The sequence below is a fragment of the Hemicordylus capensis genome, chromosome 1 (genome assembly GCF_027244095.1).
Source record: "Hemicordylus capensis ecotype Gifberg chromosome 1, rHemCap1.1.pri, whole genome shotgun sequence".
NCBI classification, from domain to species: Eukaryota; Metazoa; Chordata; class Lepidosauria; order Squamata; family Cordylidae; genus Hemicordylus; species Hemicordylus capensis.
This window is the reverse complement of record NC_069657.1, coordinates 233,358,917-233,383,343: the sequence shown is the minus strand read 5'-3', so window position 1 is coordinate 233,383,343 and position 24,427 is coordinate 233,358,917. Positions and strand designations below refer to the sequence as shown.

The 24,427-nt window shown below is 44.3% G+C and overlaps 1 protein-coding gene across 2 annotated transcripts in view; it reads right to left on the bottom strand.

Moving 5' to 3' along the window:
- MREG (melanoregulin) overlaps positions 1-24,427 on the bottom strand; it is a 64,329-nt gene that overhangs the window by 28,391 nt on the left and 11,511 nt on the right. For both annotated transcript variants that reach the window (XM_053283294.1, XM_053283295.1), the window contains exon 2: positions 4,444-4,603. In XM_053283294.1, the coding sequence (XP_053139269.1) occupies positions 4,444-4,603 (160 nt within the window). The remainder of the gene's footprint in view (positions 1-4,443; positions 4,604-24,427) is intronic.

The window sequence follows — 24,427 nt, the reverse complement described above, 5'->3', positions numbered from 1 at the left end:
TCAGTCGTCACCATAGTAGTAGTATTTACATATTTTGTATTTGTATACATTACTCCCTCCTCCTCTAGAAAACCCTGAATAACTAAACATCCAAAAGGAGAAGGTGGTGCCTCAGTGTTATTCGTCTGGTCATTGTTGCCATAGTTTTATACAGTAGGTCAGAGGGCAACCTCATCCCGCTAGATGACTTCCTGACCATCGATAATATGCTAAATGTAGCTTACCATCACACACATTTTGAACCCTTACATCACCACAATCATGGCTGGCCTGCTAACGAGGCTGGGGGAGTTGGCTATCTTAGTTGGCAGACACTGGACACTGCCTCCGCTGGCCTGCTGGCCTTCCCAAAAATCACCCAACAGCAGTGCATGTGTGCCAGCTGCTACCTTCCTCTGCTCTCCCACCTGAGGTTTGTTTGTTTTTAAATCAAAGCAAAATAGCCGAAGAGGACCTCTACTGCCTCCCCCTGCTTTTTCCATAAACCAACTGTGGGAAAGTGGGGTGGGGGTGGGGGCACAAGCTGCTGATGCAAGGGGGAGGACGACAGCCAGGTTGCGGTAAAGGTCAGGCAGGAGGAAGGGCATCAGGTGGGAAGGATTAGGCCGGAGAGAGCTGTACACCACAGGGATGTGGGGAAAGAGAAGGAGACTGGGCAGCAGAAAGGCAATTGAGTGGGGAAATCCACATGCAGGGAGGACAGGGAGGCGACAGGGCATGTTGGGAGATCCAACATGAAGAAGAAAGGAAGGAAATTGAGAAGAAAGGGAAGAAAGGAGGAAATTGTTGAGGGCTGAAGCAGAGGATAGCAGGAAACCAATATGTCTCAGGCACTGTACTGGAGCATTACTGCAGTGATGCAGATTTACTTGGCAAAGAATATGGTCCATTATTTTAAAGGGAAATATCACAGATCGATTATACTGCAAAATTAGCTGTATGCATTGCCCTGTGCATGAACCCTCACCAGGCAACAAACTGAAAAGCAAAATCTCCTTTCTAACATCCCAAACCAACCCCTGAAGCATTCTAGAGACACTGAAGCCAAAACACTACAAGCTGTATTAAGACATTTGGAGAGCAAGAAAGTAAGGGCACTAAGAGGATTATGCTCAATCACATGCCATTATAGTTCATAATTAAAATCCTTGCTTTTTACACTAGGCTGAGCTCTGCTTAGGGAAAATGGGAACAGCTATTGGAACTTTTATTCAAAAGGAAAGACATTACACATCTCTGCTCTTGCTTTCCCTCTCCATCTCCTCTTTAGTTCCAAAATAATACTCTTTCCTCCAGGAAAGGGTTTACTTTTACTTTTCTAGATCGCTCACTAATCGGGAAGTGTCTCACTCTCCTCTTCCTTAACTGCAAAGACTTGGTCACTTTGACACTATAGTATGTCACAAGAGGGATTATGCAACCATTTTTGGAAACCGGAAAGAAGGATTTGTGACTTCTATTCCAGGAGTGCTTTTGTGTACTATATGCAAACACCTTATTGGTTTAGTTTCTTGGCTTTGTTCTTTTATCATTCTAAGCCAGTGTTGATTCTGCTTTTGTTGCATGTACTTAGCAGTATTGATAAGAAATCTATTTCTAGAGATTGGCTAGAACTTAGCAATATGACATACCCGTATGTGTGTGTATTATTAGAATGTATTAATTTACATCAAGAAATGTTTCAGAGTTCTTTTGGAAGCCTATTTATGTATTTAATTTATTTTTAATTATTCATGTATTTATTTTTACATTTATATCCTGCTCTTCCTCCAAGGAGCCCAGAGCGGTGTACTACATACTTGAGTTTCTCCTCACAACAACCCTGTGAAGTAGGTTAGGCTGAGAGAGAAGTGACTGGCCCAGAGTCACCCAGCTAGTATCATGGCCTAATGGGGAGTTGAACTTGGGTCTCCCTGGTCCTAGTCCAGCACTCCAACCACTACACCACGCTGGCTCTACGTGCTGGATTTATATAATGCCTCAACTTGCATCTCTAGGCAGTTTACATCCTATGCCTGGTCCAAGTGTTTCCTTACTTCTTCCTAAGCAAGGAAAGCATCAGAGTGTGGCAGCATCAGAGTGCGGTGCTGGTGTCAGCTCCCCTGTGAGACCCCCGCTCCTTCCCATCACTTTCACCATGGGTTCTCAACTTCAGATTCAGCAACAAGGGAGGAAGGAGCTCCCTTCTCGCTGCTGAACCTGCAGTTTATAACCCATGCCCACAGCGATGGTGGAGGGTGACAGGGCATTCAAGAGTGGCAGGCAGGTGAGGCAGTGCCATGGTGGTGGGCAGTGGGGCAGGATGCCCACTCTCAGCACTCCCTAACAGAGGCGCCACTTGAGGCCATCGCCTCCCCTCCCTGATGAGCTGCCCCTGCTTTTAATGACTGCATTACTAAAACAAGGTTAAGAGGAAAAGCAACAGAACGAACAGTTTAAGAGACAACACAAGAGACCAAATTCCCTGATGCTTATTCTTTCTTTCTTCTCCATGCACTCACAAAATATTCAAGTGTCATTTATAAAAGATTAGAATTAAAGTACCCTTAAAATGCTACATTTTATTTTTAACTAACACAATAGCTGCAGAATCTAGGGTGTGTGTGAGTGTGAGAGAGAGAACAGATAGCTCAAACTGAGAACCATACTAAATCATAGCTAGGAAAGCTTATCTGTTTTGGTATGAAGTCTAAGAAGCCATGGTTTGTTACTGGCTGGCAAAACAGAACCAGAAACTATGGTTTTAAGTGGGTTTGCAAAACCATAGTTTGTACTAATTCTGGGTAAGTTCAGATGACACTGTCCACCACTGCTTACTGCATGTTTAAAAGTGAGGGTGCATAGATCCCATCCCTGCATCCAATGTATCTTTCCACCCTACATGCGCCTATTGGGGTAGAATGTCCAAACCAACTTTAAGCATACGGTTCCAATATTAGGACCCTAATCACTGAACTGATTTCACTGCACTAATCAATTAGTGAAAAATATTAAAGAATGTAATTTTGTTCATTTCCATATGAACTGCCCAATTACTCAGGTCATCATCTTCGGAGACTCCACTGCTGAGGTACAAGGAACAATTCAAAGGGGCTTAGACAAATACATGGAGAACAGTTCTATCAATGGCTACTAGTCTGGTGGCTACAGGCCACCTCCAGCCTCATGGGCATGATGCCTCTAAATACCAGTTGCAAAGGAGCAACAGCAAGAGAGAGCACATGCCCTTGCATTTTGGCTGTGAGCTTCTCAGAGGCATCTGGTGGGCCACCAAATGAAACAGGATGCTGGAACAGATAGGCCTTGAGCCTGATCCAGCAGGGCTGCTCTTATAAGGAGAGGTTAGGAGAGACATGGCCTTCTTTTAGTAGCACCCAAGCCTTAAACTATGCTTTCCTAGGTAGTCTTCCACACCTTCCTAGGAAGACTCACCTTGCTTATTTCTTTTGAAGTTTTAGGCAGAAAGTGAAGACCTATTCTTTTGTATCTTTCTTGGAAGGAGGGATCAGAAAGGTTTTGCTCTCTGCTTTTAAAAAAAACCCTTGCATGTATTGTTTATTAGTTCTACTTCACTGCTGTGTCATGTTTATGATGATTTTTATTGGGGGGTTTAAATCTCTTTCTGTGAGCTGCATTGTAGATAATTTTTGAAGAAAATGCAGCAAACAATTTAAATAAAAGCAAGCAGCTGTGAAGATGTAGTTAACATCTGATAACCTCATAGCATCCCTGGTTTTAGCATTATCTGGAAGTGAGAATCATTCATCAAACATTATTCACTGCACATGTGAACATTAAACTCTTAAAGCACATCTTTTGGTTAATCTAATAGATATTTTAATTATTTAAAATGTGGCTTATTGCTTAATAGTTTTACCTGCTAAAGAAGATCAAAATAACAATGATTAATTTTTCTATAGTAACACAACTATCTAGCAACAGTGACCACATGTTATACAGATGTAGGAGAGCAGGAAAAGGGCTGCACCTTCTCAAGAGAGGTCACTGCATGCCTGCAGTGAAGGCTTATTCCATTGCTAAGCACTAGTGGAGGGGAATGGGGGAGCAATTTCCCCTCTCTCCAAAAGCCTTTTTTGCTTCCAGAAATTTGTCCCTGAGGATTGCACAGACCTCAGGACATATTTCTGCCATGGAGGGAAGGACTTTTCAAGGATGTGGAGAAAAACAAGAGTCACTTTCCCCTCCCCTTCCACCAGTGCTTCCCTGTGGAACAAGCCTTCACTGCAGATATGCTACAGCCTCTCTGCAAGGACACAGACCTTCTGCCACTCTCCTATAGCTGTGTAACACATGGGCCAGTGTTAACAGAAAGATTTTTAAGAATTACTACAAAAGATTCATAATGACTTCCCCCCCTGAACAGTATGTTTTTGGCATTGATTCTGTGTATGAGCTTTTATTCGATTTAACAATGGGCTTTACCTCAGAATCTTTGTCCAGTCTATCTCTGACCACAATTAAATTATACAGTATCCGGTCATCGTCTGCTTCTGTGTGGGAGATGTCATGAGGGGCGCTCCACAAGTTCTTCTCTTCATCCCATGACTGTGTTGCTCCAAACGAAGCATAGGGGTTGTTATTACTAAAATAAAGAAAAATATATCAAAATTAAATTTGCAATACTGCTTTAGAATGCCAGCACAACTCGTATAAACTGACACAGTCAACTGCTAGCATCACTCATATTTTAAAAGTCCATCCTACAAAAAGACAAATTGATTAGTGGAGATTATCTGTTTGCTTTCATGGCAGGTGTGCCCATGGTCCACCAGTGGTCAGAGGGTAACTATAAAGTAGGGATCAGCAACTGGTGGCCCACAGAGGAGTAAAGAAAATAGGAGATCCATCATCTGATGCTTTGATGTTTACTTAAAACCAGTCACAGGAAGTTCCAAATTTGAAGCAGTGAGGCTGGGGAAGGAGGAGTTTAATCCTTTGTTCTCTTCCCCAGTGCTGTTGCTCCAATCAAATTCTGAGCTCACCTCCTGCCCCCAGCTGCTTTCAAGTAAAAATCACAGCACTGGGAGATCAGACAACTTATCTCCCCATGTAAACCCTAGCCCATCTTCAGTGTATGGAGGGAAGAGGACAACATCCACTGGCCATGCTCCCCACCCCCATGCATTCCGTGTTCATAAGAAAAGGGCTATATTTGCATAATCCATGCCAGCAGGAACACTGGATGAAGGACTCCTGCTGACTTGGAGTACATGGCTATGGTCCCTTACTCACTAATGCCATATGTGCAGCTGCCAGAGGGAGCAAGGCCAGTGGGCATGGCAGTCCTGATCCCCCTTCTCACATTCACTGAACGCAGGGGAAATTATATAAGAAGAGGGATACTGTGTTTCATATTTAAGACAATTAATCTTTGATATATGTGGTCACTGATGGTTCAGTCACACATACAATCCACCACCTGGGTATGACAAGACCTTGCTTATTCAGCTATATGTCATGGTATAACTACAGTTTCTGCGAAACAACAAGAACATGCTTGGTGCTTCCATGTTGTTGTTTTTTTAAATAATTAACAGAAGCCAAATTAAGACCCCCTCTAGTCATGATTCCCTCCCCCTGTGGTTGGTTTGTCAAGAGAAAAAGCCCCCCACTGGCAATAATGCAAACTGTTTTGGAACCATGACAGAGAGTAGAGTAAAGCCCTTTCCCACTGCCATTGTTCTGATCTGTGCAAGGGCACTGATCCCAATGCCATTTATTGTAAACAAACAAACAAACAAAAAACAAAACCCAAGTACAGAAGCACTAAGCATGCACTGCCTGCAATATGTATTTTGAACCATGATCACATGGAAAAGGTAGCGAAGACAAGGAAAAGTCTCTTAATTTTCTCAGAGGCACTCTCTTAACACTCAGCTTCTAAATAACTCATTGGATTTATAAGCAAATCAGAGACTGAAATGATTTCAAATATTGTAATATGAAAAGGCACTACATTTATCATGAACCATCAGAGGCTGTATGTACGAAAGAAACAGGAGAAGTGGAACAGAGGCACATGATCCTTATATTCCATAGCCTTACGGATGAGGTTCTGCATTGCACAAGAAAAGGTTGCAGAGCAGCTTTTAAAATGATGCCTGGGGAACAGCCGATGGGAGCTGGGCAGTATCCCATTCGGCAAAAACCATCCTTTAAAGTGCGAGGGTGCAAAGGATTCAGATAAAACAGAAGGGAACAGAGAAGTACCACATAAAGAGCAGACGGGAGACTGTGCCAGCTGGTCAAAGAGTCAAAAGAAAGATAGCGTACATCAGGTGAGAGATTCAGCGTATAGGTGCTTATATGCCAATGCCAGAAGCCTCCGAGCCAAAATGGGTGAGCTGGAGTGCTTGGTGGCTAATGCAGAAATAGATATAGTGGGCATAACAGAAACATAGTGGAACAGTGAGAACCAGTGGGACACTGGTTATCCCTGGATATAAACTCTATAGAAAGGACAGGGAGGGGCGCCTTGGAGGTGGAGTAGCACTGTATGTTAAAGAAGGCATAGAATCTAACAAGCTAGAAAACCTGGGTGGACTGGAGTCCTCCACAGAAACCCTGTGGGTGACAATACAAGGCCTGAAAGGGAACGAGCTACTGGGGACGTGCTATCACCCTCCGGATTCAAACGCGGACAGTGACTGGGAGTTACAGAAGGAAATCAGGGAGGCGTCAAGGAGAGGCAGGGCTGTAATCATGGGTGACTTCAATTACCCACACATAGACTGGGTAAATTCACAGTCAGGTCATGACAAAGAGGTCAAATTTCTAGATACGCTAAATGACTATGCCCTAGAACAGTTGGTCTTGGAACCGACCAGAGAGAAGGCAACCTTGGACTTAATTCTGAGTGGCACTAAGGACCTGGTGTGTGATGTCAGTGTCATCAACCCTATAGGGAACAGTGATCATAGTGCCATCAAATTTAGCATACATGTGGGGAGAGAATCACCAAGGAAGTCTAACACAGATATTTTGAATTTTAGAAGAGGAAACTTCTCTAAAATGAGTAGTATGGTGAAAAGGAAGCTGAAAGGGAAAATCAGGAGAGTCACTTCGCTCTAGAGTGCATGGAGTTTACTCAAAACCACAATACTAGAAGCCCAGTTAGATTGTATACCCCCAAAGAGGAAAGGTACCACTAAGTCCAGGAAGACGCCAGCATGGCTAACGGGTACTGTCAAGGAAGCCATAAAAGGGAAGAAGACTTCCTTCCGAAATTGGAAGGCCTGTCCAAACGAAGAGAACAGAAAGGAACACAAACTCTGGCAAAAGAAATGCAAGGCAACAATAAGGGAGGCCAAAAGAGAGTTTGAGGAACATTTAGCTAAAAGCATCAAGGGGAATAACAAAAACTTATTTAAATAAATCAGAAGCAGGAAACCTGCCAGGGAGGCAGTTGGACCATTAGACAATGAGGGAGTGAAAGGGATTATTAAGGAGGATATGGAGGTTGCAGAGAAGCTAAATGAGTTCTTTGCATCTGTCTTCATGGCAAAGGATACTGAGCATATACCTGTTCCTGAACCAGGCTTTTCGGGGATGGCGGCTAAAGAACTGAGCCAGATAGAAGCGACGAAAGATGATGTTCTAAACTGTCTGGAAAAACTGAAAACTAACAAATCACCAGGGCCGGATGGCATCCATCAAAGAGTCCTCAAAGAACTCAAATGTGAAATTGTTGACCTCTTTGCTAAAATATATAACTTATCCCTGCAATCAGGTTCTGTACCAGAGGACTGGAGAGTAGCAAATGTAACACCGATTTTCAAGAAGGGATCCAGAGGTGATCTGGGAAATTACAGGCCGGTTAGCTTAACGTCCGTTCCAGGCAAATTGATGGAAAGCATCCTAAAGGATAACACTGTAAAGCACACAGAAGAACAGGCCCTGCTGGGAGTGAACCAGCATGGGTTCTGCAAAGGTAAATCTTGCCTCACCAACCTTTTGGAGTTCTTTGAGAGTGTCAACAAGTGTGTGGATCAAGCTGATCCAGTTGACATAGTCTACCTGGACTTCCAAAAAGCTTTTGACAAAGTTCCTCATCAACGACTCCTGAGGAAACTTAGCGGTCATGGGATAAGGGGACAAATACATGTGTGGATTGCTAACTTGTTGAAAGACAGGAAACAGAGGGTAGGTATAAATGGAGAGTTTTCGCAATGGAGGGAAGTAAGAATTGGGGTCCCCCAGATATCTGACTGGGACCGGTGCTTTTTAATTTATTCATAAATGATCTAGAAGCAGGGGTAAGCAGCGAGGTGGCCAAATTTGCAGATGATATCAAACCCTTTCGGGTAGTGAAATCCATAACTGATTGTGAAGAGCCCCAAAAGGATCTTTCCAAACTGGGTGAGTGGACGACAAAGTGGCAAATGTGGTTCAGTGTTGGCAAGTGTAAAGTGATGCACATTGGGATGAAGAACCCCAACTTCAAGTATATGCTGATGGGATCTGAGCTGTTGGTGACTGACCAGGAGAGGGATCTTGGGGTCATGGTGGACAGCTCATTGAAAGTGTCGACACAATGTGCGGCAGCTGTAAAAAAGGCCAATTCCATGCTAGGGATCATTAGGAAGGGGATTGAAAATAAAACTGCTAATATTATAATGCCCTTATACAAAACTATGGTGTGGCCACACCTGGAGTACTGCGTACAATTCTGGCCACCACATCTAAAAAAGGACATTGTAGAACTGGAAAAGGTGCAGAAGAGGGCAACCAAGATGATCAGGGAGCTAGAGCACCTTTCTTATGAGGCTAGGCTACAACACCTGGGGCTTTTTAGTTTAGAAAAAAGACGACTGCAGGGAGACATGACAGAGGTCTATAAAATCATGCATGGTGTGGAGAAAGTGGGTAGAGAGAAATTCTTCTCCCTCTCCCATAACACTAGAACCAGGGGTCACCCCATGAAATTGATTGCCAGGTTATCTAGGACCAGCAAACGGAAGTACTTTTTCACACAACGCATAATCAACTTGTGGAATTCTCTGCCATGAGATGTGGTGACAGCCAACAACCTGGATGGCTTTAAGAGGGGTTTGGATAACTTCATAGAGGAGAGGTCTATTTATGGCTACTAGGGAGGGCTGTAGGCCACCTCCAGCCTCAAGGGCAGGGTGCCTCTGAGTACCAGTTGCGGGGGAGTAACAGCAGGAGAGAGGGCATGCCCTCAACTCCTGCCTGTGGCTTCCAGTGGCATCTGGTGGGCCACTGTGCGAAATGGGATGCTGAACTAGATGGGCCTTGGGCCTGATCCAGCAGTGCTGTTCTGATGTTCTTACAGTTTTCCCTTTCATCCATTGTGCAGGGAAAATATATTTTATTTTAACACAAATTCTCCTGATGCCCTTACAAGTGAAAGCAAAGGTTCTCTCTTTATATGCCTGAAAGAGAGGGAAGGATAGACTTGTGCTGAAATAAGCTGAACAACGTTTACAGAAGTTTTCTTCTTCAGACTTGTTGAAACCCTTGGAAAAGTTCTCGTTCTCAGGGCTGCTATTTGTGCCAGCCTCCTGCTAGGAATTACAGGAGAGAGACAAAGAACTTTTTTATTACTTTGATTGAATTGTCTGATCTTGTTTAGAGTAGATGTCCACATTAATTCTCCTGACTCTCAGTAAAACTCAATTAGCCTGGAACCAGCCTCCATTTCCTTAACGGTTTACTTCTATCATTAGCTGTTAGCTTTCGGAGACACTTGAGGAGAGATGTATAGAGAAACTTCACTCTTAAAAAGAGGCTTTTGCTACCATGACGCATGCTCCAACTGCCCGATGTTCAGATACCTGCCCCAAGTAAAACATTGCACCTATGTCACTGTGTTTGACTTTTTGGTGGGATACAATGTACCCGACAGTAAAGTGCGCCGTCAAGTCGATTTCGACTCCTGGCACCCACAGAGCCATGTGGTTTTCTTTTGGTAGAATGCAGGAGGGGTTTACCATTGCCTCTTTCCATGCAGTATGAGATTATGTCTTTCAGCATCTTCCTATATCGCTGCAAGAGAACCTTTAATCAATGTGTAAGAAGGGGAGTCCTCTGTTACTGTGTTTCAACAACAGTTCCCAAAGTGGTTTACTCAGATATAAAGAAACAAACAGAAATGTTGAGAATACCATTCTCACCATGCAGTGCTGTGTCCACTGCTGGTAGAGCGTGGTGGACTCCTTTAAGGGAAACTGAGCCTCCTCAAGCCCCTGCACTATCTTGGAAGGTGTGCACAGAGTGCTGGGAAGTGTAGTTTAGTGCTTTCCCCTTGAGCTCTGTAGAGACATTTAGAATCCCTAAAAGAAAGACCCAAGAAACTGCAGCTATCACCAAAAAGGAAAAAAAGCCATATATGATGTAAGTACCAATGATCAATACTGCAAGACCACGTTGAAGCGATCATTCAAATTATGGTTTGAAGGAACATGAGTGAATCATGTGCAAGTGTGATCTATCTTCCCTTCCCTTCCTTATGCACTGGGCTTAATTCAGTATTTCCCCTTTTCAGTCAAGCCACAGTTGACCATATCATCTGCACCAAAAAAACTAGTTTGAGTAAGTGGTCCCTCTGCTCAACTGTAGTCAGTGATCCTGGCTAGGAGGAAGTGCTCAGGCCACAGTTTGTCCATTGGGAGTCACCACAAATTCTGGTTTGAGCAAAACAGGAAGCACTGAATTAAGCCCTGTGCACAGGAGGAGGAAGGGTGCGGGCGCGCGCGCGCGCACACACACACACACACAGAGTTAACAACCCTAGTTTGTTTAGTAGATTATCTGAATGCAGCTGTAGTCAACAGAAGCAGACATTACAGGTTAGCTCTTGCACCAAACTTTGGTTAAAGAAGCCTATAGTGATGCTCTGAGAACTTTTTGTTGTTAAGTAATATATACTATTTATATACTTTTTTCCAGTAAAAAGTAAACATAGTTTACAGAGGAAAAAAGAATAGCAATTCCCTGTTCCCAAAAGTCTCACAATCTAAATATCTGAATAGACAAGTCATGGTTTGAGGTCAGCTGGCAAATCAGGGGAGTGGGGGGAACTCATGATTTGAAGTGGTTCTGTAAACCATTGTTTGTGCTGACTATGGCTTGACATGATGTTTGAACTGCTAAACTATAGGAACATAGGAACCTGCTGTATACTGAGTCAGACCATTGGTCTATCTAGCTCAGTATTGTCTTCACAGACTGGCAGCGGCTTCTCCAAGGTTGCAGGCAGCAATCTCTCTCAGCCCTACCTTGGAGAAACCAGAGAGGGAACTTGGAACCTTCTGCTCTTCCCAGAGTGGCTCCATCTCTTATGGGGAATATCTTACAGTGCTCACATGTAGTCACTTGCATTCAAATGCAAGCAGGGTGGACCCTGCTTAGCTAGGGGGACAAGTCATGCTTGCTACCACAAAATCAGCTCCTCTCAAGACCCCTGCATCACGGAAATGGGAGCTGGAGAAAATGAAAAACCAAAGCAGACAAGAAATCCAACCATTTGAAAGCTAAAGCCATGGCCTGGGTTCTCAACTATGAACATAAGAAAAGTCCTGCTGGATCAGGCCTAAGGCCCATCTAGTCCAGCATCCCGTTTCACACAGTGGCCCACCAGGATCCAGACTAAGACTTGCAAAAGTATGTTCACAGGGTAGGGTGGGAGGGTGCTGCTGAGGGGAACCCCCCCCCCCCCGCCCCGTGCAGAAGATTCCGCTCCCATAAGTCTTAGACTGGTTCCTGCCCAAAAACTACATTTGGACATGATGCCTGAACTGAATTTCACCTCCTCGGTTACTGATTGGAAGTGAACACAGCAACAGTCAGCTGCTGACATCCTGACTGAATTTACTCAAGGAAATCTCATTGAGATTAAAAAGGACAAGTTAGGATGTCAGCTAGTGTTCCTAGGCAGAACCACAGGCCCCTTCTGAACAGGAGTTACATTGCTTATGTTAATTTGGCTGGTGCCCAGAGAAGGAAAACACAAAACCTTCCATTGGTTTCAACCTCAATAGCTATTGCCTCTTTTCAGCAATGCTTAGCAATGCCCATATAGCTAGCCAGCCAGCCTCTTCCTCCACACCACTACCCTTTACCTACGCTGGAGCATCCTCACTCTTCAGGTTAATACAACAAATCACTGAGAAGGGTTCAAGACAGTCCAAGCAATGTGGAGTACCCCAAAATGAATAAAACTCCCTGCTAATTTGTCAAATAGGCACTTTTTAAAAGTGGTATGTGTCATATTTAACAAGGGGCAGAGGTGAGCAATTGTCCCTATTCATCCCAGAATAGCATCCCTTCCAGAGGCTGTTTGCTGGTCTCTTCTTCTTCTGTTTCTTTTTAGATTGCAAGTTTCTTTGTGGCAGGGAACCATATTATCTTTCCTTCTACTATGTAAATCAGTGTGTGCCCCCCCCCCACCTTTTGGTATAAAAGCCATTATGTTTATTTTGTATACTTAAGAATAATTTAAATTGAGCCAAGGCAGAAGGTGAATGCTACTCCAGACAACTTCCTACAAACTACTAAGGACTATCAACACCCAATATTTATCTTGCACTAACAGTGATATACAGAACACAGAAGTAGTGACACAGACCTTGATGACAAGGCTTATAAATTAGATTAGGTGGGGGGGAAACAAGCTTATAAATCAGAGCTGTGTGTGCTGGCATGGGTAAACATCACATTTTTATGCCACCCTCTATATCTATTCAACAACAAAAATTGGTTGTGTTTCTAAGTATTTTTTCTAATAACCTGCACAGAAAGCAAACAAAACCTTTACATTTGACTTTAAGCTCTGCTCGCCATGTGATATATTTTCATGCTGCTTCTCCCCTCCCCCATCATTACACACCTTGGTTTATTCAAGTATGAACAAAGATTTGGTTTCCCAACAAACTGATGTAACAAAGCAAGGTAAATGAAGGGAAGGAAAAAACACATGATAACATGAGTAGCTGCCTTTCTGGAATAGCTTGGAACATGTAGAAACAAGCTCCACTAAAAGCTGCATGATATCAGCTACTCTTAAAGCAGTAATTATCAGACTGCAGAACAGGACTCTGGGAAGGTGTAACAGTGTATGTCAGGGAGGAAGGGATGTTTGCAAATGAGAAGGGATCCTTCAGCAAGCAGAGCCTAAAGAGCTTTCTGATCCACAGCAGAGGTATAAAGACGCAGCCACCTAAACTGCGGTGCAAACAATGGAAGTTATAAAGAGGTTGGAGTGTGCACAGTTGGTTGTGAACTGGTTTACAGGGAACTGGGACTGGTTGGGAGGTTCGATCACGGACCAAATTGGGGGGAGTTCACAGAACCAGGCCCAGTTCACAATGGTAATGGGTGGCTGGGGCAGGGGGGGAGACGTGATAAGCTCCTTACCCAGTCGGCACAGCTGCTGACAACGCTCACCCTCCTGGTGCGACCCCAAGCGCACTCCTTTCTCCTTTACCAAGCCTCTGGCTTGGGAGAGTCCCCCACCCCTGTACTTGTGCAGGGAAATCCTCACTGGATTACCCTTTACAAGTATATTGGCCACCTGACCCACTGAACTGGTTCGATTAAATGGACCGAACCAGCCAGTCGGTTCAAATGAACCAGTTTGAAGCAACACAGTTCAGTTTAAATTGATTTGAACCGAACTGCATTTTGTCCCCCCTTTGCAGGAGCTACTTCGGGGGACAGCGAGGGCGAGGGCCAGGTCTCCTGCCCTAGGTATTTGTATGGGGAGGCATTTAATAGTGGAGCTTCTGTTTTAATTTGTCCTGGGTGAAACAATCTTAGAATGTGTCTGGGCTTAACTGGAGATGGGGAGACAGGGGATGTGTCCACTGACTGTGTGGCAGCCATTCCAGTCGTGGTGGGGAACAGAAGAAGTAACGTTGGCAGGTCAGCGGGCCATTACAGAGGAAGGGGGCTTGGAAATCTAATAGCTTTTTCCCCTTCTGGCTGTCCTGCCAACTCTTTGACCTTAGAGAGCAGTGCTGATCATCCTTGGAACCTCACCTTGCTCCTCTGTAATGCCAGGTCGGTCCAGAACAAATCAGAAACCATCCATGATTTGATTCTGGATGAAGGTGCCGACCTAGTATGAGACCTGGCTGGGGGAGGCTGGGGGCCCAGTGTGGTCCCAGCTTCTTCCTCTAGGCTACTCTGTTGAGGAGCGGGTGAGGGACCGTGGGCGGGGAGGTGGAGTGGCTGTGGTCTATAAGAATAACCTTTCCCTTACCAGGATCCCTGTTAGAGTGTCGGACCATATCGAATGTGTGTACTTAAGTCTGGGGACCAGGGATAGACTGGGACTTCTGTTGGTGTAACGATCGCCCCACTGCTCAACAGGGTCCTTAACCGAGCTGACGGACTTAGTCTCGGACTTGGTGTTGGAGTCCCCCAAGCTTGTGGTGCTGGTGGACTTCAGTGTTCATTTTGGGACCAATTTGTCCGGGGTGGCTCAGGAGTTCATAGCGGCCATGACGACTATGGGCCTATCCCAAGTGGTCTCGGGACCAACGCACACTTCAGGTCACACGCTTGATTTGGTCTTTCACTCTGATCAGGGTGGTGTTCCGTGGGTGGGGACTCCTGTGATTTCCCCATTGTCATGGACGGACCACCATCTGGTTAAGGTTGGACTCACAATCACTTCCCACCTTTGCAGGGGCGAGGGACCTATTAGGATGGTCCGCCCAAAAAGGTTATTGGATCCAATAGGATTTCAAGAAGCCTTGGAGGGATTTAGTGTTGGCTCTGCTGATGATCCTGTTGATGTCCTGGTGGAGAACTGGAACAGCAAACTCACCGGGGCAGTAGACATGATTGCTCCTAAGCATCCTCTCCGACCCGCTTCAAAATTGGCCCCTTGGTATACAGAAGAACTACGGGGGCTGAAGCAGCGAGGTAGACAACTACAGCACAAGCGGAGAAAGACTCGGCTTGAATCCGACAGATTGCAACATAGAGCTCATTTGAAGACCTATCCTCAGGCGATACGTGTGGCAAAGAAGCGATTCTTTTCTGCCTGTATTGCATCCACAAGTTCACGTCCAGTGGAGTTGTTCAGGGTTGTGAGAGGGCTAGTGAGTGCCCCTCCTCCCTTGAATCAGAATCTGGAACAATCTATTACCCGCTGTGATGTGTTTAATGAATTCTTTGTGGAAAAAATCTCTCTTATTCGGACCGACTTAGACTCCGTCTCCACAATTACCTCAGTGTCTGATGTGGAGGTGTCTAGCGACTCCTCTTGTGTTGGATCGGTTCCAGTTTGTGACTCCTGAGGATGTGGACAAGCTGATTGGAATGGTGCGGCCTACCACCTGTTCTCTTGACCCTTGTCCGACATGGCTTATATTATCTGGCAAGGGGGTTGTTGTAAAAGGCCTGGTAGAGATTATAAATGCGTCTCTGAGGGAAGGTAGGATGCCTCCTTTTCTTAAGGAGGCAATCATTAGACCGCTTCTGAAGAAGCCTACCCTGGATCCCTCGGACTTGAACAACTACAGGCCTGTCTCCAACCTTCCGTGGCTGGACAAGGAAATTGAGAGGGTGGTGGCCTCCGAGCTCCAGACAGTCTTGGATGAAACTGATTATCTTGACCCATTTCAAACTGGCTTTCAGGCAGGCTATGGGGTGGAGACTGCTTTGGTCAGCCTGATGGATGATCTCCAATTGGCAATTGACAGCGGAAGTGTGACTCTGTTAGTCCTTTTGGACCTCTCAGCGGCTTTCAATACTATCAACCATAGTATCCTTCTGGATCATCTGAGGGGGTTGGGAGTTGGAGGCACTGCTTTGCGGTGGTTCCACTCCTACCTCTCGGGCAGGTTCCAGATGGTGTCCCTTGGAGACTGCTGTTCTTCAAAATCTGAACTTTTGTATGGTGTTCCCCAGGGCTCCATACTGTCTCCAATGTTGTTTAATATCTACATGAAACTGTTGGAAGAGATCATCAGGAGATTTGGTGCAGAGTGCTACTAGTATGCTGATGACACCCAAATCTATTTCTCCATGTCAGCATCATCGGGAGAGGACACAACCTCCCTAAATGCCTGCCTGGAGTCGGTGATGAGCTGGATGAGGGATAACAAACTGAGACTGAATCCGGCTAAGACGGAGGTACTCATTGTCTAGTGTAGGAACTCAAGAGATGATTTTGATCTGCCTGTTCTGGATGGGGTCACACTTCCCCAGAAGGAACAGGTACGCAGTCTAGGGGTGCTTCTGGATCCGAGCCTCTCCCTGGTGTCCCAGGTGGCCAGAAGTGCCTTTTATCAGCTTCGGCTGATATGCCAGCTGCGTCCGTTTCTTGAGGTGAATGACCTCAAAACAGTGGTACATCTGCTGGTAACCTCCAGACTGGATTACTGTAATGAGTTCTATGTGGGGCTGCCCTTGTACGTAGTTCGGAAACTACAGTTGGTCCAGAATTCTCTGGGTCATCTCAGAGAGACCATATAACTCCTGTATTGAAGGAGCTACACTGGCTGCCGATATGTTTCCAGGCAAAACACAAGGTGCTGGTTATAACCTATAAAGCCCTAAACAGTTTGGGCCCTGGGTATTTAAGGGAACACCTTCTTCTGGATGAACCTCACCGCCCACTGAGATCTGCTGGAGAGGTCTGTCTGAAGCTGCCACCAGCTCATCTGGTGGCCACTCAGGGACGGGCCTTCTCCGCTGCTGCCCCAAGGCTTTGGAATGCACTCCCTAGTGAAATAAGAGCCTCCCCATCTCTGACAGCTTTTAAAAAGCCTTTTAAAACACATCTCTTCACCCAGGCTTTTAATTAATGTTGTTTTAATGGTTTTAATGCTGTTTTAAAATATTATTTTAAAATTTTTAAATTGTTGTAATGTATGTGTGTCCCCCCCCCATTTTTGTCTTAACGAATGTTTTACTTTGTTTTTATTCTGTTGTAAACAGCCCAGAGACATAAGTTTTGGGCGGTATAAAAATGTTTTAATAAATAAATAAAATAAAATAAAATAAAATAAAATAGGTTCGTGCACACCCCTAAAAAGAGGAAGAGAACATATGGAAACTTCTGGCCACATCAGCTCCTCTCCTTTCCAGCATCCAGCCTCCTTCCTGAGCTCTCTGGTTTTAGGAGAAAGAAAAGCCCAATTCAGACATTATGTTGTATGAATGTACAGCTGTCTGTACACCCCCTACATGTGCTTCTGTGAATGCATGGTACAGATAGGAAATGTACTTCTATACCTGCATTTAACATGTGAAATACTGTACCCGTGTACACTCTACATTTGTATGAGTGATGAACATAAGGTTTGAATGGGCCTATAGATATGCCCTATTCTAGCCTTCTTCTGATGCCAGTGTTGGATGAATGACTCAGTCCATACACAGATATTTTCACGCACAACCAGCAGGCTGCATACATGTTGGTACTGCAAGGATTTCCTGCATCATATGGTGAGATGGCGGCTGCAGGGTGCTGTCCGGCAGTGGTGAGGGGGCATACTTTTGTAAGGGGATGAGGTGCAAACCAGAAGTTTCAGGAACATCACCCTTTAGCAATATTTTATATTCATGTTTACTCACCCTGAGTGCATCATGTAATGGGGCAAAGAGCCAAGACAGTTCAGAAGTGAAGGATCCATGAATAGGATCTTTCATGGTTTTTTAGAGTACAAATAGCAGCCATAAGAATTCAGACGAGGACCATAATGCTGGGGTGGGTGGGAGCTCAACCCTCCAAAATTTTTATTTGTCCCGTGTGTGTGGGGGGGGGGGGGAGTTACAGGTACTTGTATTTTTTTACTTTATAAACTGTAGCCACTTTGGGATTTTGAGGGAAAGGAGAGGTCGACGTTTTTGTAGTAAATACATGATAGTTTGGAACAGTGGTGTAGGCAGGTTGGAGGAGAAAAACCCAGCCTGGGGGCACAGGACAGCACAACTGGAAAAGGGGGGAAACATTTGAATGGTGGTGGGGGGGTAACAGGAGGTGCCCCCTTAATTTTTAAAGGTATTATCCACATAACCCACCCACCCCACCCCCAGAAGCATTTGGTCCAAATCACATCATGGGAATGAGTACTTCATACTTCTAAATCTAGGGTGTACAACGTAAGGCCATAAGTGTCCTGCCAAGTGCCCAGAGAGTTTGTGTGGCTTGCCAGGATCCACTAGAGTCATGATGCTTCCTGCTGTTCTTGCTTGCTTCCTCCGCTCAGATAGTCTGTCTTGTTATGCTGTGCTGCATCTGCCCTGCCAAGGCAAGAGGTGACTAGGGCTGGTAGCAGAAAAAATAACTGTCCAGTAGCTGGCCATGCTGTGAAGTAGTGGTGGTCTGAAGGGGCCCCTGCAGAACTCAGCTTATCTCCAAGTGAGCATCCTGTCTGGCAGAGAAAGGGGGTCTCCCAGGGGCATAGCTATAATTGAGCAAAAGGGTTCAAAGAACATGGGCCCCCAGCTCCTGAGGGCCCTCCAGTTCCACTCCTCCCTATTTTCTTCATTATCTCCCTCACTCTGGAGGGCGCCAGAGAGAGGGATGACCACGGACCCTCTCTCCCTTAGCTACGCCCCTGGGGTCTCCCTCTCTTCTTGAGAGGAGTGCCTCACTTCACTTTCTTCCAGTGAGCTCCCCAAAAGAAGCAAAAGTTACCCCCTTTCCACCCTGTAGTGGTCAGCCTTCCCTCCCTCTAAAGAGTTAACAGGGAGTGAACCCTTGTCTTGACTGACACGCTGGTGAACTCCAGGGCAGCTAATGAATACACCAGGTGGATGGGACCTAGAGCGTGGTTGCTGGGAACTCTGGGAACAAGAAGGGTGGTTTTTGTTGGAGAGAAGTGCGTGCGGAAAGGCTTAGTGAGGAGCAAGAGTTTTGCTCCCTCATAGTCGAAGCCAACGTGGAGGTTACTCTCATGGAAGAACTTGCAGTAGGGATGTGTGAATCAATTAGGGTACAAAACTATTTGTACCTGAATCTAGCTGATTTGGGTGATCTGTAGACAGGACAAATTACCCCGTGCTCAACTGCCCAGATTCGGGTACAAAACAAATCATCCAGATTCGGACCCCCCCAAAATTTGGATATTCGGACCTCCATTTTGTGGCAACAGTGGGTTTGGCGATAGTGCCCAGTGGGTGGAAGCTACCACCCAAATTTCAAAGAAATTGGGCAAAGGATGATTTTAAACAAATTTTTGAAATTTGCATGTCTTTAAGCTTTTCCTCATAGGGAGTGATGGGGATTTAAGCAGCCCCATAACTCCATGTGGGGAGCACCAGAGTGGTCCAGAGCAGGTTGTGGTGTAGTGTACATGGGGTGCCAACCACCCCCCAAACCACTAGCCCATAGGGTATTGGGTTTTGATGTTACAAAATCCACCATTTTGTTGATAGTGGATTCTGTGGTCATTCATCATTTTGCACCAATGAACAAAGATGAACACAGATGTTCATTCATCATCCTTGGTGCAAAATGATTAATGAACTAAGAATGCACTACCATTGTTCATTCATCATCTTTGGTGCAAAATGATTAATGACCAGAGAATCCATTATCATTTTGCACTAAAAAATCCACTCTCAGAACACCTCAAAAACTGAAAACAACAACAAAACGTGGGCCGCTGAGATTCCCATTATTCCCTATGGGGAAAAGTTTAAAGATGCGCAAATTTCAAAAATCTATTAAAAATCACCCCTTAGCCCATTTTCTTTGAAATCCGGGTGGTAGCTTCCTTCCACCCATCATAACCTGCATTAGGCCACCCTGGTGCCCCAACGTGGAGTTATGGGGCTGCTGAAATCCTCATTATTCCCTATGGGGAAAAGCAGTACAGTGCTTACCCACATGGTAATTAGACTACTTAAAAAATTATTATTATTTTGGCAGTCCATCTATTTCTGATTGATTCCAGCCCATATGAACATTTGAGTTGTGTACCTCTGTTTTAGATTATGTTTACCAGAAGGAAATAGCAAGGTTTGTCTTTAGATAACACTAAGCTTATCTGCAGAAATACTTTCCTAGCCCTCACTTCCCACAAAATACAGATTTAAGCTTTCCACTTCCCAAGAAGAATGGTAGAAAACAGGCATCAATTTATACTGATACACTGTGCAATCAGACTTTCACTGACCACTGTTCAAAATTATTTTTCACTCTCCTACATTTTAAAGGTATTATGTAACCAAAAAGGTTGAATATCCTCCTTTTGTGCCCACTTTAAGAATATCCAATAGCAGAGAGCTGCATTTTAGAGGAAGTTATTTACAACAATGCCTTTAGACATGGTGGGTTTGCATTAGCACCTGCCATTTACATAGGCCCACAGGAACACAGAAAGCTGCCTTATACCAAATCAGGCCGTTGGTCTATCTCGTTTGGTACTGTCACACTGACTGGCAGTGGATCTGCATGTTTTCAGGCAGGAGTCTTTCCCAGTCCTACCAGGAGATGCCAAGGGTTGAATCTGGTAGAGGTGTGCAGAACATTCCAATATTGGAACATTCCACTTTGAAACAGGGTGTTTCTAGTGTTCTGAGCTCAGAACAGAACACCTTATAAAGTGGGGGCCCTGTTCCAAACTCAGAAGAGAATGACCCCATTCCAAGTTGGAACATTCTGACTGTTCTGACCACCATTTTATATTCCAAAATGGTGCTCTTTCTGACCTCTGTGCACTCATGGTGGCCATTTGAATGATCAGCACCACCATGCAAATGCATGCACTGCCATGCACGCAGAGGCCAGAAAGAGTGCCATTCTGGAATACAAAATGGCGGCTGGAACAGTCCATCAGAATGGAGTCATTCTGTTGGAACAACAGGCTCAAACAGTTGTTATGAAAACATTTTGGGCTTTTTGCTTTCTGTTCCAAACTTGGAATGGAATGCAAAAATGCATTTAGTGCACACCCCTATAACCTTGAGCCTTCTGCATGCAAAGCAGATGCTCTACCACTGAGCATCCCCAGAAGGTGTCATACAAAAGTCTCCCATGCAGGCACTGACCACACCAAGACCTACTTACCTTCAGCAAGCTGGCTGCATCATGTGCCCTTAGACCATGCTCTAAGACCAAATGACTGCAAAAGCCAATGACTCTAATCTCATTAAAGAAATCTTAGAAATGATCAAAACTCATAAGCTGAAATCAACCAAGGTTTATCTGTGAATGTTTAAATTAAAAAAGCAAATTTGTGTAACAGCAGGCACTGTTTAGAATAGGCATCACCCTTCATTCTCACACAGGAAGGAATTACTCTTTTAAGATGGTCCCAGGCATGGTCAGTTTTTGCAAGTACTAATATTAAAATATAATTAACTGCTTTTAAAAAAATAAAAATGCCGCCCAGTTAGTCAAGGATGCCTTTTTGGTCAATCAAAAGGTTTTTAATCTATGCAGCTAAGTGATTAATTGATTAGGTTGCATCCCTAGTTCTTAGCACTAGAATAAGCTAGATAATTGTGTAAGAAGCTATCACAATCACATGACACAATTCACTTATTTAATCGTCATATCTGCTGATACTATTTTAAAAGGTTTAAGAACTGAAAACCTGCAAACAAGAGTGCTTGTTTGAAAAATGGCTTTGGGGAGTATAGAGCTCTTGTATTTTAAAAGCGCTCTTTGGCTATCAACGTATTTTTGTCCAAATCACACACCACAGAGTTTAATTTTAAACACAAACACTTATTGCACGTGTGGTAATTACTTATATTACCATTCCTCTATAGGATTTCCTGTATAAAGCCATCTTTAAGTAACTGGATCAGTATTTTAAAGTGTTACTAAAGAAAGCTACCCTATGTAAGTCTCTCTAGGTCATTCAGGAGACTCGTGAAACAGATGAAGTAAGCACCATGTGCTGCCCCATGACAACAAAAATATTGTGCAGGATGTGCCACACAAAGTTTATAACTCTGGTATCAGTCAGGCTTCCTGCATGAACATGGCACCTCCTTCATCATCACAGTTCCAATAGGGTGGGAATTGCAGGAAGAAGAAGGTTACTATAGCTCAGAGCTATATCTGTAGCACTGACAGTTCAGCAAATATCAAATTCCACTCAGATCATCACGTGCTGATAAATTTTCTGGATTATTCTGTTGAGTTATCAGTTGCAACATAAAATATGCTGTAGTTATTTCCTTATTCTCGGGAGTTCAGAGAGAAGGAACTACAAGATTAGAACACTAAAAATATTTATTTTATTGCAGTATCTTATTACTGCTTTCAAACATGACAAATTTCCTACATAGCAAACACTTTGTGTAGGGCGGTGGGGGGAACATATATCTTATGTGTATATAAATCAGTTATAGAAACAACTATTCAAACATATATTTCACTGCATGTAACAGTTAAACATACAGGAAATGTGTGGGGGAAATAATAAAAAATAGTTCGCATGCTTCTCGCTGCCCTCCCAACTGCTTTCAATATGGGAAATCCATCCTGCTTGAAGGAGTCGTCGGTAGCAGTACATCAGTTGCTGCATAGATGGCAATAGTGGCTGGTTAATTTTGGGACCAAGCCCACAGTAAACACAAGTTCTGCGTGTTTTAGAAGCAAAAGAAACAAACCAGAAAAGAAACACTGTCATGTATTTATAACAATATTTTAAATGCACAAGACTGTGCAAACAGATTTAATTAGATGCTCAGTCATTACATGGATACCATTATCTACATAGGTTTAATCATCTAATATATCTTAGGTGTACGTGTTGCTAATCCCATGTATGGCAGCTCTCGCGAGAGTTCACGAGCAGCTGTCAGACAGCGACAAGGATGGGCGGAAAGAAACTACTGGCCAGGAGAACCGTGAGCACGTGGAGAGAAGCAGCAGCAGCTAGGCCGGCCAGCAGCTGGGGAGAAACAGCAGCAGCAGCCAGGCTGTCCTTCCGGGGAGAACAAACTGGAACTGAAGGGAGGGGGGTAGAACAAAATGGGGGAGGGCGGAGAGACAGGGAGAACTAGAGGCGAAGATGCTCTGCGCCAGGTCAGCTAGTCTCAATTAATCCACACACTAAGAAAAATATATTCAACAGACTTGGCTTTCAAGACCTATTGCTTAAGGAGCACCAAGCCCTGGACTGAAAAGCTGGATATTAGCATTTGAGTTCAATTACAGAATGGCATGTATGGAAAAGTATCATTATGTAAGGAGGACGATATCATAACAAGAAGCGTTATTAATGCTTTAGGAAACATATGGTTTTATGTGAAAAATAAAAGCACAACAGAATTGCTTCAGGTTAGCTTTTGTACTATTCACACCAGGGAAGATAGTGTTGAGATCTTTGTGTTTGTCAAAGCAAGGAAAGAGAAAGCCATATCTTACATTGAAAAATCACTTCTGTAACCACTTCTGCACATAGCATTTACACACAAACGAGAAGCCCACAGTGAGTCCACCATTCCCACATTAACCTCTACCACCAATACAATTTGAGCCACCTAATGACGCAGTGGGGAAGTAACTGAGCCAGTTTTGGAAGGGCTGTATAAAAGTTGTGCCATCAAGTTGGTGTCAACTCTGGCGACCACAGAGCCCTGTGGTTTTCTTTGGCAGAATACAGGAGTTGTTTACCATTGCCATCTCCCGTGTGAGATGATGCCTTTCAGCATCTTCCTATATCGCTGCTCCCAAAACGGAGCCATTTTTGGAAGGGCAGTATAGAAATTGAATAAATAAATAATTAATAAATTAATAACTTGCCTAGGGAGCAGCAATATAAGAAGATGCTGAAAGGCATCATCTCACATGGGAGATGGCAATGGTAAACAACTCCTGTATTCTGCCAAAGAAAACCACAGGGCTCTGTGGTCGCCAGGAGTTGACACCAACTTGATGGCACAACTTTACTTACCACTACAATTTGGCTCACCAGGAGCATTTTCAGACAGCAGGCTTTACTATGTGTTTACTAAGAGTTCAAAATTGCCCAAAAAACTCAATGCAAAAAGTGGTGTGTGTTTTTTAACCCCAGATATAAATCGGGCTACACTCTAACTTCCAATGAAAAACCCAAATGGTGTGCGAAGTGCTCCCCGATAGCTCACAGGGTCTTTGGGGGGAAATCCGGCCAATATGTGAACACACATCCTCAATTCCGGAGCAGATGCAAACTAAAAGTAGCACCAGACCTTGGGTTAGGGCACAAAAATGTGCTAAATAAATAAATAATAAAAGCCTTGTGTGAAAAAGCTCCAGGTGATAAAATACTACGGATGACTGGCTAACCACATGTTGACGGCACTCTGCAGTCAGATTACAAGCAGCCACCACATGGTAAATAATGAGGGGAAGGGAGGAAATAATCTAGACCAGGGCTGCACAACTTTGGTCCTCCAACTGTTAGATTACAGCTCCAATTATCCCCTGCCACAATGGCCAATAGTCAGGGTGATGGGAATTGTAGTCCAACAATAGCTG